General features: G+C 50.2%; 3 protein-coding genes across 3 annotated transcripts; 1 reads left to right on the forward strand and 2 right to left on the reverse strand.

Annotated features, from left to right (window-relative positions):
• Window positions 1–275: 275 nt before the first annotated feature.
• On the reverse strand, window positions 276–2,532 carry N7498_006178 (fungal specific transcription factor domain-containing protein; the record flags this gene model as incomplete). Its single annotated transcript, XM_058453240.1, has 5 exons — window positions 276–1,263; window positions 1,332–1,802; window positions 1,877–2,025; window positions 2,105–2,404; window positions 2,470–2,532. The coding sequence occupies 5 exons, from the start codon at window positions 2,530–2,532 to the stop codon at window positions 276–278; spliced, it is 1,971 nt and encodes a 656-aa protein (XP_058307431.1).
• Window positions 2,533–4,041: 1,509 nt separating this feature from the next.
• On the reverse strand, window positions 4,042–5,557 carry N7498_006179 (S-adenosyl-L-methionine-dependent methyltransferase; the record flags this gene model as incomplete). The annotated part of the gene is made up of 4 exons (XM_058453241.1): window positions 4,042–4,515; window positions 4,600–4,709; window positions 4,760–4,941; window positions 5,037–5,557. 4 exons carry the CDS (start codon window positions 5,555–5,557, stop codon window positions 4,042–4,044), a joined length of 1,287 nt encoding a protein of 428 aa, XP_058307432.1.
• Window positions 5,558–6,385: 828 nt separating this feature from the next.
• On the forward strand, window positions 6,386–14,432 carry N7498_006180 (type I polyketide synthase; the record flags this gene model as incomplete). The annotated part of the gene is made up of 3 exons (XM_058453242.1): window positions 6,386–6,431; window positions 6,486–6,957; window positions 7,019–14,432. The coding sequence occupies 3 exons, from the start codon at window positions 6,386–6,388 to the stop codon at window positions 14,430–14,432; spliced, it is 7,932 nt and encodes a 2,643-aa protein (XP_058307433.1).
• Between the last annotated feature and the right edge of the window lie 1,226 nt (window positions 14,433–15,658).

The raw sequence follows: 15,658 nt of genomic DNA on the forward strand, positions 1-15,658 counted from the left end.
ACTCACAGGAATACGAGGAGTGTTTACGAATCAGGAACACTGATTTGATGCCCACGACAACATGAGTTCTCCTTCTGTCTTTTTGAAAAAGAAAAGAAAAAGAAAAAGAAAGAAAGAAAATATTAACTGGGCTTGGGACGTGATAGGTACCAAAAAAGTACTAAATTGAAAATAGCCCTTGATTTATGAGTTCTCACAAGACGTCCATGGTGAAATGGGAATAAATTTACGCGGTGAAGAGTTCTTGAGAGCCACAACGGACAAGATCATAGAGCTCAAATATTTGAAGCCAAAGCATCCCAGTTCATATTCATATCAACATCAAAAGCCGCCATCGAGACCAGCTCAGCCAGAGAGACTGTGGGATCCGACTCTGAATATTCTGGCAAATCAATTTCAGCCGAACTTCCCCCTGTTCGAGAGAAAGCTCCGTCGTCTGGCTTGGAGGGGTTTTCCATTTGCGAGGCGCCGTTGGCCTGTTTGGCGACTTTGCCGATCAGCTTGACAAGGCTCTGTGCTCCCACGTCTGCCATATTGCTGACCTCCGCTAACATTTTGAGGAGTTTCAGTGCATCTCGTATAGCATCCATGCAGTCCGCCCATGTCAAGTTTGCCATCCCGGCCGAAAGAGGATCCATTTTGGTGATCCTTGAACTGTGGTTTTCGACATCTCCCGGGAAGCTTTGATCCATGCATAATGATACTAGAAGCACTGCAGCTTCGAAAGTGGGTTGAATGATCCCTGTGTACCGTGTTTGAGTACCTCCGATCAGGGAATGTAGTCTGGATACCCCTTGCAGAACTTGGAGTGCAGCACCTGCCAGAGCCTTTCGCTGGGATGAGAGCAAGACTTGCTTGTACTTAGGAAGATGGCTCGCATCCAGCAAAATGGCCGGCCGGAAATTGTAACAAAGAGACTCAAATATTGATATGAATAAAACCTCTCTTTGCTTTGCAAGCATCGGAAGTCGTTCATCCCACTGCTTGTTTGGCTGGAGAGCAAAAGCGGATGGCAGCGTAGTCAGAAATTTACCACATAAGCTTTCATATCTTTCTTGGGCAACGACGATATCATAAGTTGACCCTAATGTTGGACCCATGCTCCTCCAGAAATTGGCCAGGCGAACCTGAAGGATGCGCTCAGTGAATTCCTCGAGGCCATGGGCGTCATTGATATCGGTGCCAAGGCGCATGCGTGGCATGTTCTCCGGCTGTATCCAACTGGGTATAGTAGGAATACGGTCCAATTGTCGTGATAAATAGCTGCAAGGTCAGCACATGCCATTAATCAGAGGTGCCACGGCAAGAAAAATATATCCTCGGCCACTCACCTGTCCCATATATAAAGATTGCAGAATATCCTGCGGCGAGTTTCTTTCTCTAACTCACTCATATCCGGAACGTCTGAAGAAACATCTTTATCTGCCCCAATCCTTTGAGCAACCTCTATCGCGGACCGGAGTGCACTTTGGAAGTCCTTCATAAAGCCCTGACACTTCGCCTTTAACCCAACAAAGGCCAAGTGTTGTACGCGAAGAAGGCTTCCCTTAGGATTGAGACGGAGACATATTTCTGCGAGACTGTCAGCAGCTTCGTCGCACGAGTAGCGAATATCCGCCAGTGACATATCCCGGATCCTTTCAATGGTACATGACGGAGAGGGGAGATATTCAGTTGTATAAGAGCATATTCTCAAAATGAGAACCGCGAATTCAACCTCAAAGAGAGATGATGGAATTTCGACGATCCGCCAGCGTTGGTATTCGTTTAGAATCCATGGAATATGAACAAGCTGATCCATCCTAGGCATCACAGACGGAGTTGGTTAGATATGGCATTCCTGGTATAGTTTTTGGGGTTTATCTGCGCTACTTACCAGTTCACTGCGCTCACGAAATATTTCACTAAGAAGTCCAAGATTGGCCCATCAGGAATCTTGTCTAGACATTGATGAATCTCCGAATCACATTGACTCAACGGTGCTTGACGGTTGCGATTTTGGTCCTCTCCATCCCATTGATTCACCTATTGATAAGATATTAATTTGTTAAAATAGTGCTCCTCATTAAACCTTATCAGGTTATGGAATCATGAATAGACTTACCATCCGCACAAGAGCTATCGTGTTGCTTTGACTGTCTTCAGAATAGCCGAAAACATCCGTTAGAGACGAAGGCATGGCACTGCATGTCGGACTCCTCATATTTTCTAGCTCTGAAATGGTATCGAAAGAGAAGAGGCTCACGTTTCTATTTTGGGAGCTCCTTTGGTCATATTCATTATGGCGGTTGCGGGTTTGCAATAGCGGGTTAGAAGGGGGTTGGGTGTCTTCTGATGGATAGTATGCGCAGTCTTCCGGGCGACGGCGGCGGGTGCAGTGGTTACAAGGGTATTGACGATTACACTGAACACGTTAGGGGGCTTGTCCTGGGATTCCTATCAGGACCACGTTGATTCTTTCACGAATACCTTTTGCTTTCTGGTGTAGCAAGGAATGCAAGAGGACACCTTGCGTTTTCGCGAGGGCTGCATCATGGGAGCAAAAGCTGGCACCTGTGGCAATCTACCGGCCTCGGTCCCTTTGATCTGAAGATCCTGTGCTGTCGAATCCCTGAAGTCGTGATAGTGGTAGGAAATAGGAGGGGGTCGATGTCCCGTCCTTTGTGCTTACATCATTGTGGTCCCCACGTCTAGACTTCAGCAAGGACCGGGACCAAGGGCCTGCGCCCCCCGGACGCCTGACCATGGGGAGGAGGCATTGGTGGGGCAGGGAAGATAGGTGAATTTGCGGAACGAGCCGAATCCGGTAGTGGGTGTGATAATCGAAATCAACCCCCATACCCCTGCAACGTTCGTAGTCTGATTCCGTAGGCCAAAAAACAGAGGTGGCGACCGAGCAGGATCGGCAAGTCACGTAATAACACACACCTAGCAATCAATCAATCAGAAGCCACCATTCTGAGGACCGGCCCTGCTACAAAATAGCCCACCTGAAACCCTCTCCAACTCATATATTGCTGGACTCCGTTCCGCAATTACCACGAGACGACACGCCAGGGGTAGCATTTCGCCATTGTCCTCTATCAAATCGCAGAGCGAGCCCATTGATCTAAGGGTGTAAGATGGATTCAGGGCTGTGCTAACGGGATGCAAGTGTAAGGAAGCTCTACCAGTCGCAAAATTCCCGCAATGTACTTTTAAGGCCAACCTCTCTTATCTGCAGAAGTTTGGGGGCGAACACGGGGCAAGGTGTCATCCATTTATATGGGGGTAATCCTTTCGAAGAAAGGCCTGGTCTCGGGTTCAACGCCAAATGTGCTAGCAGATGCAGTAGTGGAACTGCTTGAGGATCTGTCGTAGCCATATCAGGACTAGCCTGATCCTGTGTTTAGATAGCTTCTTTTTCACGCTCCAGCTTCCTTCCTTGTCAATATCACTACGTTCTATCTCGTTCCCTTTCAGCAGGAACCAGCAGGACCCCGGTGGCATATACGCAGTATAGCTCAAATCGCTTGAAGATTTTTCTTTGATAGCACACCGTAACTTTAAAACAGATCCTGGGCCCGCACTGACCGCGTATACTTACCATAGTAGGGTACTACTACCTAATTAACTTGGCGGCTCTGCAGGGCCTTGATTATGTTGAGGGTCAGATCCCATCATTGGAGGCTTGACTGCCGGATCGACGTCAGCACGGCTGCTCACAATTCGAGTTTCACAATATCGTGTATTCTAGGGAGTTCGTTTACCTCGTAGAGTGCCTTCTCAATAGGGCGCCTGAAGGTACGATTGTCAAGTAGCCTTGGCAGCCATATCCCAGATCTCGAAGATTCTCTGAGGCTGACCTTGAGTTCACTTAAGACCTGACATAGTTCTCCATGCACTCTCGCTTCGGCAGTTATAAAAGGAAAAAACGGGCTGGGAAGGGTGATCTTTTTCTCCAGCTGAAAGAGCTAAACGTCTAGGCAAGCTTTCAATATGGAAGACAATCGTAACCCAAATACCAATTTAGCTAGAAGGATTTGTTGCTCAGGAAACTTCCTAGCGCTGCAAATAGACCTCGAGGAGACCCATCAATCCTTCCGGGTAGAAGTTGCGAATTTCATACCGTTCATCTGCCTCCTTCAACAGTGCCGCGAATTCAGACTGGGTTCGTAGCTTTCCACCAAAGCCCACTAGCATTATAAGGTCTATCTGGCGCAACCCCCGCTCGAAATCGCGCGTCAATGTCCCCTGTGGCGGCAAGACTAAATCATTTATAAGTAGTGGGGTAGTGGACTCCGAACGCTCAAGCCCCGGCACTAACGAGCGGAACATGGTGACAACGTCGCGATCACTCCAGTTCAATGCACAGGCACGTAAGATGAATGCTGCGGCACCCCCAACCGGCTGTGGGTCGAAAAAGCTGTGCTGCATGAAAGAGACCCGATCTCTAGTTTCATCAGTCAGAAGCGCCTGCCCGGCCGCGTGCATATCGACTGAGTCTTGAACAATAAATTTGAGGCCAGGGAAGCTCTTTAACGAGATTAGATTAGTCAAATTCCACAGCACGTAATTCGGAGATCTTCTATTCTTTCTTTTTCTTTTTGAGTTTCTTACCTGGGCCAGAGTGATGGAGACCTTGCCACTTCCACCGCCGACATCCACTACAGTGCCCTTGAGCTCATCCCATGGAAATGCTTCTTTGAGGGCATTGATGTTGAGATTCACTTATGATGGGTCAAATAAGCATACCACAGAGGGGAATCGATGAACATACATTTTGCCCATCCAGCCATGGCTTTGGCAAAGCGAATGGATCGTTGAGTATCCTTTTCATAAAATTTGAAGATGGGAATGCCATGCAGTGTCGCAAATGGGGTAAGGGCGCTGTCATACTCGAGCGGCGATGCCTTCACATTATCAGCAGTGGCCGAGGCAGCCTTCAGCATTTCGTCCAGGCTGTTACATGAATACAATTGTCAGTACGAGATAAATATCGATCATCCAAAGCTCTCATAGCAGGTGATATTCCAAAAAAATATGGGTAGACATACGTGTAATGCAGTGTTGAACGAATTTCTTCGTCCACGTGCAGGAGATAAGAACTGGGGTTGTGCGCAATAACCCCCGGGACTGGCTCTTGGAAAATGAATTCTGTGACTAAAAGACGGACAATACGGCATGTCCGATCAAAATCAACACCGGCCTTTTCTGCCAAGGCCTCAATTGAGATTTGACCTTCGAGGGGAACGATCTCGAAGAATCCAAACTCTAGAGCCACTTGGATTGCTGCAAGCTCGTATCCCTGGCAACAAAGCTCACGGAAGTGGCGTTTTGGACCTTCAACAAGGTAATTGAGATCTTCAAGACATCTTTTGAGTTTTCCGTATAGCACAGCATATTCGACCGTGTCGGGGTACCTAGAAGAAGTAGCTGAATCGGTGGGTTGGTCATATCCGTTGGCTTGTAGGTACTCCGTAATGTCTTTCGTCTTTTGAGTTATGTCCTCGGCGAGTGCAAGGATAGTAGCTTTTTCAACTCTCTCAACACGTGTTCCATTAGAATTGTGTGACATGGTTAGATCTTTGGGTCTTTGGGAACTGGATATGATGTCTGGAATACCGAGGAACAGAGGTGAAAGCAGCATCCAACCAACTCTATCTAGATGTGCCTAGATCAAACCACGACTTTATACATGAAATGTACCAAGTAATCATAGCTCCGGTTTTTTCACGCCACAGAGCATTCATGGCGGTTGGCAGCTTGCGGAGTTTCCGGCCTCGGTTGTTCTTCTGTCCGCCCCGTAAGCTGACGACATCGGCTAAAGATCAGATAGGCCCCGATATTTTACGGGCATGGATGCCAAGCAGGGGCTCTTATGACATGTTTATCTTGACGAATAAGACCAACGTAGAACAATTGTCGTTCTCGCTAATCGGCCAGTGCATGTAGGATTTTCATCACGTAGGATCCCGGACACGCGGCCAGCCTCGTGCATGGCAGACACCCCATGTATGGAGCCCTACTACATGGGTCAAAGCTACTAGTGGAATCCTTTTATCTCTGTTATCGTGGGCCTCTATTTTCCATTCGGGATTTTTAGTCGACTGACGTTTAAATTCAAAGTTGCTCGTCGCCCACCCCTACTTAGGACTCAATGGCCGATAAATTTCGGCCGATATTTTGCGGGCATTTGCTATCAACTTAACAGCATCTCCGTCTTAATATTCTGCGGGTATTTGTTATCATCATCTTAACGGCATCTCCGTCTCAATATTTTCGGGCAAGGTAGCTCCTTCTCAGCGTCACTTGAAAACCTAGACATTTGAGAAACTAGACTCAAGCACTATCAAGCTACACAAGGTTTCTTTACTACTATTGTTGCAACCCTCCACCACCAGATATGTCTGAAAAGCATGAACCAGAGCCGATCGCCATTGTGGGCATGGGTGCGTGATTTGAATCTTGAAAATACTTTGAATGATCACTCATGTCTGTTTCAGGCTGCCGTTGGGCAGGAGGCGTCCGTGATACTCCTGGTCTCTGGGAAATTTTGATCAACAAGCGATCTGGCTACCAAGACTGGGCCGAACCTCGCTTCTCGGCCAAAGGCTTTTATCACCCGAACCCAGAGCGTCCAGGGACCACAGCTGCTAAGGGTGGTTACACTGTGACCGAGGATCCTCGTCTTTTTGACCCCTCGTTTTTTGGAATCTCCGGTCTTGAAGCAGAAACTATAGACGCGTCACAACGCAAACTTCTAGAGGTGGTGTATGAAGCCTTTGAAAGCGCCGGAGATACCTGGGAGAGCGTCAATGGAACACGAATGGGAGTATATGTTGCCGACATCTCATACGATAACTCATATGCACAAACACGGGACTGGGAGTATGCAAGGCCACATGCCACCACTGGCGTCTGCCACAATATTTTGAGCAATCGGATCAATTACGTTTTTAACCTATCCGGCCCAAGGTGAGTAGCACCATTCCTCAGGTATTCCCCCCTCTCTAAACCAGAAGCTAAATTATCACAGTGTCACTCTTGATAGTGCTTGTACGTCAGCCTTATATGGCCTTCATATGGCAATGCAAGCCATTCGTGACGGAGACTGTGATTCCGCTATTGTGGCCACGGCCAATTGGATTATGGACCCAGCCATGCAGATAGCCATGGATAAGCTAGGAGCATTGTCCGGCACATCCATGAGTCACGCATTCGATGCTTCTGCGGATGGCTATGCGCGAGGTGAAGGATTTGCCGCCATATACCTAAAGAAACCGGAGAAAGCCATGAAGGATGGCTCTCCTATGCGCGCACTGGTTCGTGGGAGCGCTATTGGCGCAAATGGCCGTTCAAGCGGCATCACCCATCCCAGCGGTTCTGCCCAGGAGGCAATCATTCGGAAAGCGTATGAGAATTCTGGTCTGGACCCCTCACAGACACCGTTTCTTGAATGCCACGGTACAGGTACGCGTGTCGGTGATCCCCTTGAAGTTGAAGCGGCTGGGAAAGTTTTTGGACCTGGACGATCGGACGCGCCTGAGGACCGCCTACTCATTGGATCCGTCAAGACAAACCTGGGCCACACCGAGGGAGCAGCAGCTCTTGCCGGGATCTTCAAGGCTGTTCTCGCCTTGGAGGCTGGTGTTATTCCGCCTAGCATTGGAGTGAAGACCCTGAACCCCAGAATCGACTTCGAGAAAGCCAAGGCTGAAGTTGTCACTGAGGTTATTCCATGGCCTGAAGGAAAGCTACGACGAGCAAGCGTCACATCTGCAGGCTTCGGTGGTTCAATTGGACACTGTGTCCTTGACCATGTGAATATTTTATATCCGGATTATGTGAAGCCAGGACTTCTGGGCACCACAACGCTAAATGGCAATTCTACCGAACACTCTGCTCCCAATAGAAATGGTATAACACCTGAAAATGGGTCAAATGGACATACTAATGGTCATGCAAATAGCCATGCAAACGGCCATGCAAATGGCAATGCAAATGCTATTGCAAGTGGTCACGTCAATGGGAACAGCAACGGAAATACGACAACCAAGCACGTTTCGATTCTCCAACCTCAGACAAAGGCATCATCGGATGCTAGCACTCGCCAACTTGTGCTTTTACCGTTTGCAGCGCATAAAGATGCCTCTCTCAAGTTGAATATTGAGGCTCTGTCTAGTGTCATTGACCGACACTCCTTGGCAGATGTTGCGTACACCCTAGGACTCAAACGGTCGAAGCTCTCCCAGCGAACCTTCCGTGTTGTTGATAAAATCGACCCCGCGCAAGGGCTCTTGAATGACGTTCAAAAGACCTTCACAGCTGCGCCGGAGACAACAGCCCTGGGATTCATCTTTACGGGACAGGGAGCCCAGTGGCCTGCTATGGGTGCCGAGCTTTTCGAATACAATGTATTCCGCATTTCCATCGAATATTTAGACAGTATTCTTTCGGCTGTTGCTGGAACTCGACCTTGGACTATTGAAGAAGTGTTGTCGGGTAAGTCTGCGCCCGACCTAGTGCAAACGAGCGAAGTTTCGCAGACAGTATGCACGGCAGTGCAAATCGGCCTGGTGAACCTGCTCGCATCTTGGTCTGTCTATCCTTCTGGAGTGGTGGGTCACTCTTCGGGTGAGATGGCAGCTGCATATGCTGCCGGTCGTGTCAGCGCCGCTGAATCCATTACAGCTGCGTACTACCGCGGCCAGGCTGTGTCTCAGAACAAACAACACGGTGCGATGCTGGCTGTTGGTATGAGTCTGGAGCAGGCTGCCAAGTATCTTGAGGGCATTGAGCAAGAGGTTAAAATTGCTGCCATCAACTCCTATGAAAGTCTCACTTTGTCCGGTGAACAAGAGGCTGTCGAGAAGCTCTCAGCAGCACTCAATGAAGAAAGAGTTTTCAATAGACTGCTCAAGACCGGCGACAATGCTTACCACTCACACCACATGGTCGCACTCGGTGGAGAGTTCGAGACTTTACTCTCGGAGGGTCTGGCCCGTCTCCAAAGCCTAGGACTCCTCGAAAAGCAGGATCGATATCCTTCCATTCCATGGGCCTCATCAGTCACACCCCATAAGGAAATCACTGCAGATAGCGTCCCGGTAGCTTATTGGAGATCCAATCTTGAGTCTCCCGTTCGCTTCGCAGATGCAGTTGCGAACTTAGTCCAAGACGAAAATTTGAATATTGGAGCTCTGGTAGAGATTGGACCGCACCCCGCCTTGAAAGGCCCCGTGAACCAAATACTGAAAACTCTCGGGAAGACTCTCCCATACACCGGGTCCCTCACTCGAGGAGAGGACAGTCGACGATCCATTCGGCAACTCGCTGGGTCGCTATTTGGGATAAATGCAAAGATCAATTTGGCCGCGGTGAACGCCACAGACGGTACCAGTCACGATAAGCCGGTCCTTATACACGGTACTATGGCTGTCGACCTTCCACCGTATCAGTACGGCTATGGACCAGTGAGCTACTATGAGAGTCGCGCTAGTAAGGAGTTCCGCCTTCGCAGGGTGCAAAGGCACGACTTGATAGGCGCCAAGGTAGCGGGCAATGCAAAGCTTCGTCCTCAATTCCGCAATGTTCTCAGGATGAAGGACTTACCCTGGCTTGGTGATCATCGTCTAATCCCAGACGTAGTCTTCCCCGCAGCTGGCTATATGTGCATGGCTATGGTTGCCGCCTCGCAGCTCTATGAGGAGTTCCCAGATGCACTACCCATCGTGGGCTTTTCTCTTCGCAATGTGGACATCAAGACAGCACTAAAAATCCCCGAGGATCAGCATGGAGTGGAAGTTATGCTGAGTTTGGAATTGACCAGTGGAAGCGCTGCAACGTCTCCATCCTGGACGAGGTTTTCTGTTAGCTCCGTCACTCGCGATTCAGAGCAATGGACCGAGCACTGCACCGGCCAGGTCAAGGTGGAGGTCTCCAATATCGTCGAAGCCAGCAAATTGAGCCTGGGGACCGAGTCTCGAGCAGTGGATTCGCGAGCGTGGTATAAGACTTTTGCATCCATCGGACTCGGCTACGGGCCTGCTTTCCAAGCACTCTCAGCAATTCGTGCAGCGCCCACCGATAATCTGGCGTCAGCCAGTCTCGGCCTGGAGACAACAGCTGGCATGGTCAAAGGAGGCGAATCCGTGTATCCAATCCATCCTGCGTCATTGGATGCCATGATCCAGCTTGGCCTGCTTGCGTGCCACGGGGGACAAATAGAACGGGCCACTACGGCATTTGTACCCATTCATTTGTCGGAGCTGTATCTATGCATCGGCAATAATGAGGATCGGAGGACCGCCCTCGCTCATGGAGAGTTTCGGGGCCAGCGATCTGCCTACCTTCAGCTCCAACTACAGAGCCAAGCAGGCGAATTGCTCCTGAATATTAAAAATCTTCGCTGTATCAGCTATATGCTGGAGAACAAATCGCCCGAGGGCCGCAGCAAGGCGTACACCAGTCCATTCATGCGTATGGTTTATAGACCTGACTTCCGTGTGTTGAGCAACCAGCAGGCACGCGCTTTTTTCCCACCTCCGACAGAGAACACCTCCAGGGTCCCGATTTTGGCTTCTCTTGAGAGTATTGCTGCGTTCATTGCTGTTGATGTATATGAAATGTTAATCAGCGAGGCTGGCACCGAAGGCACTGAACCGGATGCGTCAGGAACTTTGGAATATTACATCTCATGGTTAAGAAAACTTGTTGATGAATCTGGATCACCCGAGATGATCGAAGCAAAAGCGCTGCCTCCTGCGCAGCGTGCTCAAATGCTCAGAGAGCTTTACGGAAAGACCAGTGACATACTCGAAGCGAAGGCTCTTTGGCGTCTGCATGAAAGCATGTCCGATATTCTGCAGGGCAAGAGAACCGGCGAAGAGGTCCTAGCGCAGGATGGACTATTGGCCGATTTCTTCGATGATGCCCTATTTCTCACTGGTGCCTATCCCCAGATCACAGAGCTCCTTGGCAGCATCGGACATGCTGAGCCTAACAACAAAATCCTGGAGCTGGGGGGAGGACGGGGACGTGTGGCTGGCTTAGTGCTAGATGCCCTTAGCAGCACCAACGGCATCAAGCGTTACCAGGATTACACCGTGACAGACAAATCCGAGGCCACACTCCAGAGGGCTCAAGGCCAGCTTACCAGCTACCAGGATGTCGAGTTCTCTGTGTTGAATATCGAGCAGGACCCACTTGAACAGGGGTATGAACCAGTCTATGACGTGATTCTTGCCTCGCAGGTCATCCACACGGCTTCGTCGGCTGTTACTGCTCTGAAAAATGCCAGGAAACTACTGAAGCCTGGTGGCAAGCTCATTCTTGCTGAGGTCACAGGAAATAGCGCTTGGGTCGGGCTCATCGGCGGTGCCCAGGCTGGCTACTGGCACGGGGTCGGGGATGGACGCATTGACAGCCCATTCTTGGATATCAACGGGTGGAATGAAGCCCTTAAGTCCGCTGGGTTTTCAGGAGTAGATGTGTCTCTGGATGATTATCCATCCCCGACAGTGCATTCGAATGTCCTGGTTTCGACTCGCATCATCCCAGACACCTCTCCTTCGTCCGGGGAGGTCTGGCTGCTCCATGGAGAGATAATTCCAGGCCTTTTGAAAGAGCTCGCAAATAAGCTGGGGAGTCGCAACTTGGTCACAAAGACAGTGCCGCTAGATAGCGTCCTGACCAAGCTGCCTTCCGATGCACGAGTGATTGCCTTCTTAGATGACGAGAACTTATTGTTGGATGCCAGTGACTCTACCTTGGACATCTTCAAGTACCTCACACACAACACGGCTAGTATGGTGTGGTTGACATCAACTGGCATGGCTCAGGGCCGCAGCCCCGATGGAGCAGTGGTAGGAGGCCTCCTACGCACGATCTCAACGGAGGCACCAACAGGCCGCTTCTTCTCTATCGACATCGATGCGGATCACTTCAATGTCGGAGAAGCTGATACAAGCGAGCTGATTCGGACTCTTGTGGACAAGGAACAAGAACTTCAGCGGCCGAATGATGACCAAAGTGAAGATCGCGAGTTCGCCTGGCACAGTGGCTGCCTGTGGGTGAGTCGGCTGGTGCCCGAGGCTGCGTTGCACGGATATGCAGAGCGCGATCAGATGCCACCAACTCACCACGCCCAGCTCTTGCCTCTTGACAGCCATGAAGCGGTGCGCGCCGCCTTTGAGACGCCAGGAATGCTGAGCTCGCTGTACTTCAAGCCTTACACCGAGCTGACCCAGCCTCTTCCGCGGGATTCGATTGAGGTCAAAGTTGCCGGCGTGGGCCTGAATTGGAAGGATCTGGCCCTCGCAACGGGTCGCTTTGATATGAACAACCTTTCTTCTGAATATTCGGGTGTCATCACCAGCGTCGGCGCGGAAGCAGCTTCTCGTTTTGCCGTGGGCGATTTGGTATATGGTCTAGGCGAGGGCCACTTTGGCAACTATACGCGCGTGCCTGGTGCCCTTGCGCAGAAGGCGCGTGATGGAGACGATCTGCTCGGGATGGCTACAATGCCGGTCGTCTTCATGACGGCTGTATATGCATTTGAGCATCTGACACGTCTGCGCCGGGGCCAAAAAGTTCTGATCCATTCTGCGTCCGGTGGTGTCGGTCTCGGTGCAATCCAATTGGCACAAGCCAAGGGGGCAGACGTTTATGCCATGGTCGGTACGCCAGAAAAAGTGCGCTTTTTGGTCGAAGAGATTTGCCTACCGTCTTCGCATGTATTAACGCGTGAGCCGGAAGAGTTGGCGCGAGCCACCGTTGCCACTGATGGCTTTGATGTGATTTTGAGTACAGCCCAGGATGACGGGTTGTATGAATCCATCAATGCGCTTGCCCCCTTGGGCCATCTCATTGATCTCAGTCGATTGGATGTCAATGGTGCCAGGGAGATTGGTCTGGAACTGTTCCAGAAGAGTGCCAGCTTTTCGTCCTTCGATCTCGCTCGGCTGGTGCGCTGTGACCTGGGGCTTGGAGCTGACCTCATGCAAGCTGTGGATGAGCACTATCGGGCTGGCAACATCCGTCCCATTCATCCTATGACAGTCTCAGATATCTCTCAGCTGGACCAGACGCTTCTCGGTTTCTCTAAGGGAACTCATGTTGGTAAGCAAGTCGTGAGCTTCCAGGATTCCAACACACTCGTCCGGATGGTGCCGGCATCCCCGGCGGCCCGATTTGACCCCGAAGCTTGCTATGTTGTCACCGGCGGTCTGAGTGGTTTGGGACGGTCGATCATCCAATGGATGGGCAGCCGAGGTGCTCAAGAAATTGTAGTCTTGTCTCGTCGTGGTCCTCAAGCTCCAGATGCTCAGACACTCGTCGATGCTCTATCCAAGCGCGGGGTGCGTGTCCACCCTGTCGCCTGTGATCTGAGCAGCTCGGAGCAGGTTGTACGTGCCATCAACGAAGCATCATCTATTCGACCCGTCAAAGGGATCGTTCACTGTGCGGTTTCCTATCAGGACATTTCCTTCCACAAGATCTCCCCCGCGGGCTGGCGTGATGGTCTCGCTGCCAAAGTGAGTGGAACATGCAACCTGCACGAGGCCTCGAAGGCTCTCCAACTGGATTTCTTTGTCATGACTACTTCAATCCTCTCCGTCCTCAGCTTCGCAACTCAGGGTGCCTACACAGCCGCCAACAATTTCCAGGATCAGTTTGCGCGCTATCGCAGCCGCCATGGCCTTCCCGCTACAGCCGCCCAGTTCGGATTGGTCAACGATGTTGGTCACCTTAGCGCTGATGCCCTGACACTCGACTTGATGACTCGGAATAAGGTTCTTACCGTGCCAGAAAGCTACTTCCTTCGCCTTCTCGAACCAGCGTTCCTCGGCGATGTTGGCTTGCAATCCACCGGGGCTGAAGTTGACCCATTAGCAGCTGCGACATATGTGACCTACATGGACCCGGCGCACATGGCCCAGAAGGAGCGAGAGAATAGCGAAATGGGAGTCCGCAGTGCAGCCCAGCCACGATGGTACGGCGATGCGCGGGTATCGCACGTAATTCGTGGATTTGAGGACGCGATGCGCCATAATCAAGGAGATGAGAACACCGCATCCACCGGAGACTTGGAAAGTGGAAGATCAGCCACTGCACGAACTCGGCGCGAATTTGATGATGCAGTTCACAAAGCAAGGACTACTTCCGACGGAAATGAAAAGCTTGAACTGCGCGCCTTGGCGCTGCAGCTTACCTCAAGTTCAATTGCCACCACAGTCGCGACAATGCTGCTGATGGATATATCAGCTGTCAATACGGCTCGCGCTGTGTCTGATCATGGCGTGGATAGTCTGATTGCGGCAGAGCTACGCAACTGGTTCCACTTGGCGCTGAGATCCAAAATCAGCATGGTAGATCTGCTGGATCCACGTACCAGTATCAATGCCTTGGCAGCAAAGGTGGTTGATGCTGCTATGAATTTTCAAGGGTGAATGGTCGGGAAAGAATCATCGCTGCCATCAGATAAATCCCATTTATAGACTAGTAGAGAATTGCTTTTCAGGTTATATGGAGTCAGAACCAATTTAAGCACAACTATGCTGTTGATTGAGATAATTTCTTTCAATATATTACTGAGCCCGAGGGTGACCAAGCGAATGGCAAGCCATCTAAATTTTTCGCTTCCGAGGTTTCACAGCGATGTGGGATGGACTTCAAGTTGCAGAGACCCTACGACTTGAGATACTAAGCCACATGACCAAATATTTAATCCTGCTATATCCGATAAAACTTGATGCTGCGATTGTTCTGTCAACACCCAGACAAAAGTCTGAGCGAAGCCAACGATCGTTTGCTGGAGCGAGGTATCGCCGTGTTGGTAAGCCGTCATCCGGATTCGTTAGTCGCGATAGAGATCTGTATGTGGTGGAAACAGATCTTCCGGTTCGATATCAGTGTTTTGGAAATGATGGGCAAAGGGATGTGGGATGTTCTAGCAAAACATGGGATTAGAAAACAGCATGGAGTAGGGTCTGTGACATCTTATTCGTTTAGTGGCTACTTATTACAGTAATATTCGAAATCAGATTTACCTCTACACTCTTAGACTTTCATTCCCCAACCCTAGCTTCAAACACGCTAGTCTAATTTTAGCCATTCCCCAGTAATCCCTATCAGACTGTATTGTCTTCCCTGGTAACGACTGGAAGACGCGCGTGACGCGCGCCTCGGCCCTGAAACGATGAAAAGAAAAGGGTGGTAAAAAAGTAAAGATTAAGAGAGTTGAGTTGGTGAGTCGTAAAATCAACATGTACGTCAACCAAGATAGACCAACGAGGAAAGCCATCAGAATGATTAATGCCCGTAGAGCGGATATTTGTTGAGTGTGCAGGGATTAGAATATGGCAGTTCAAACAGGGATGTGTTTCCAGCACAGGAGAAAAACAAGGTAATCGACAAGCGGGGCACAGGGGTGGTTGGATGGTTGTAGATAGACGCATTTGGCGGCCACAATCATAACAAGGCCGCTTAGATTACGTCATGGAACAGTAACACGAAGGAGTGGGAGGGGCACAGTTGGTTGGTTGGTTGGTTGGTTGATGTCATTTATACTGACCTCTCGCAAAAGCGATATGTAGGCTACTACAACTATATATATCCTTGTATGTACATGTGTCGTGCACCCCTTCCTAAACGAACTTACAGGATGACAAAGATG

The sequence above is a fragment of the Penicillium cinerascens genome, assembly GCF_028974065.1.
Source record: "Penicillium cinerascens strain IBT 15544 chromosome Unknown contig_6_segment0_segment0, whole genome shotgun sequence".
In the NCBI taxonomy this organism is placed as follows: Eukaryota; Fungi; Ascomycota; class Eurotiomycetes; order Eurotiales; family Aspergillaceae; genus Penicillium; species Penicillium cinerascens.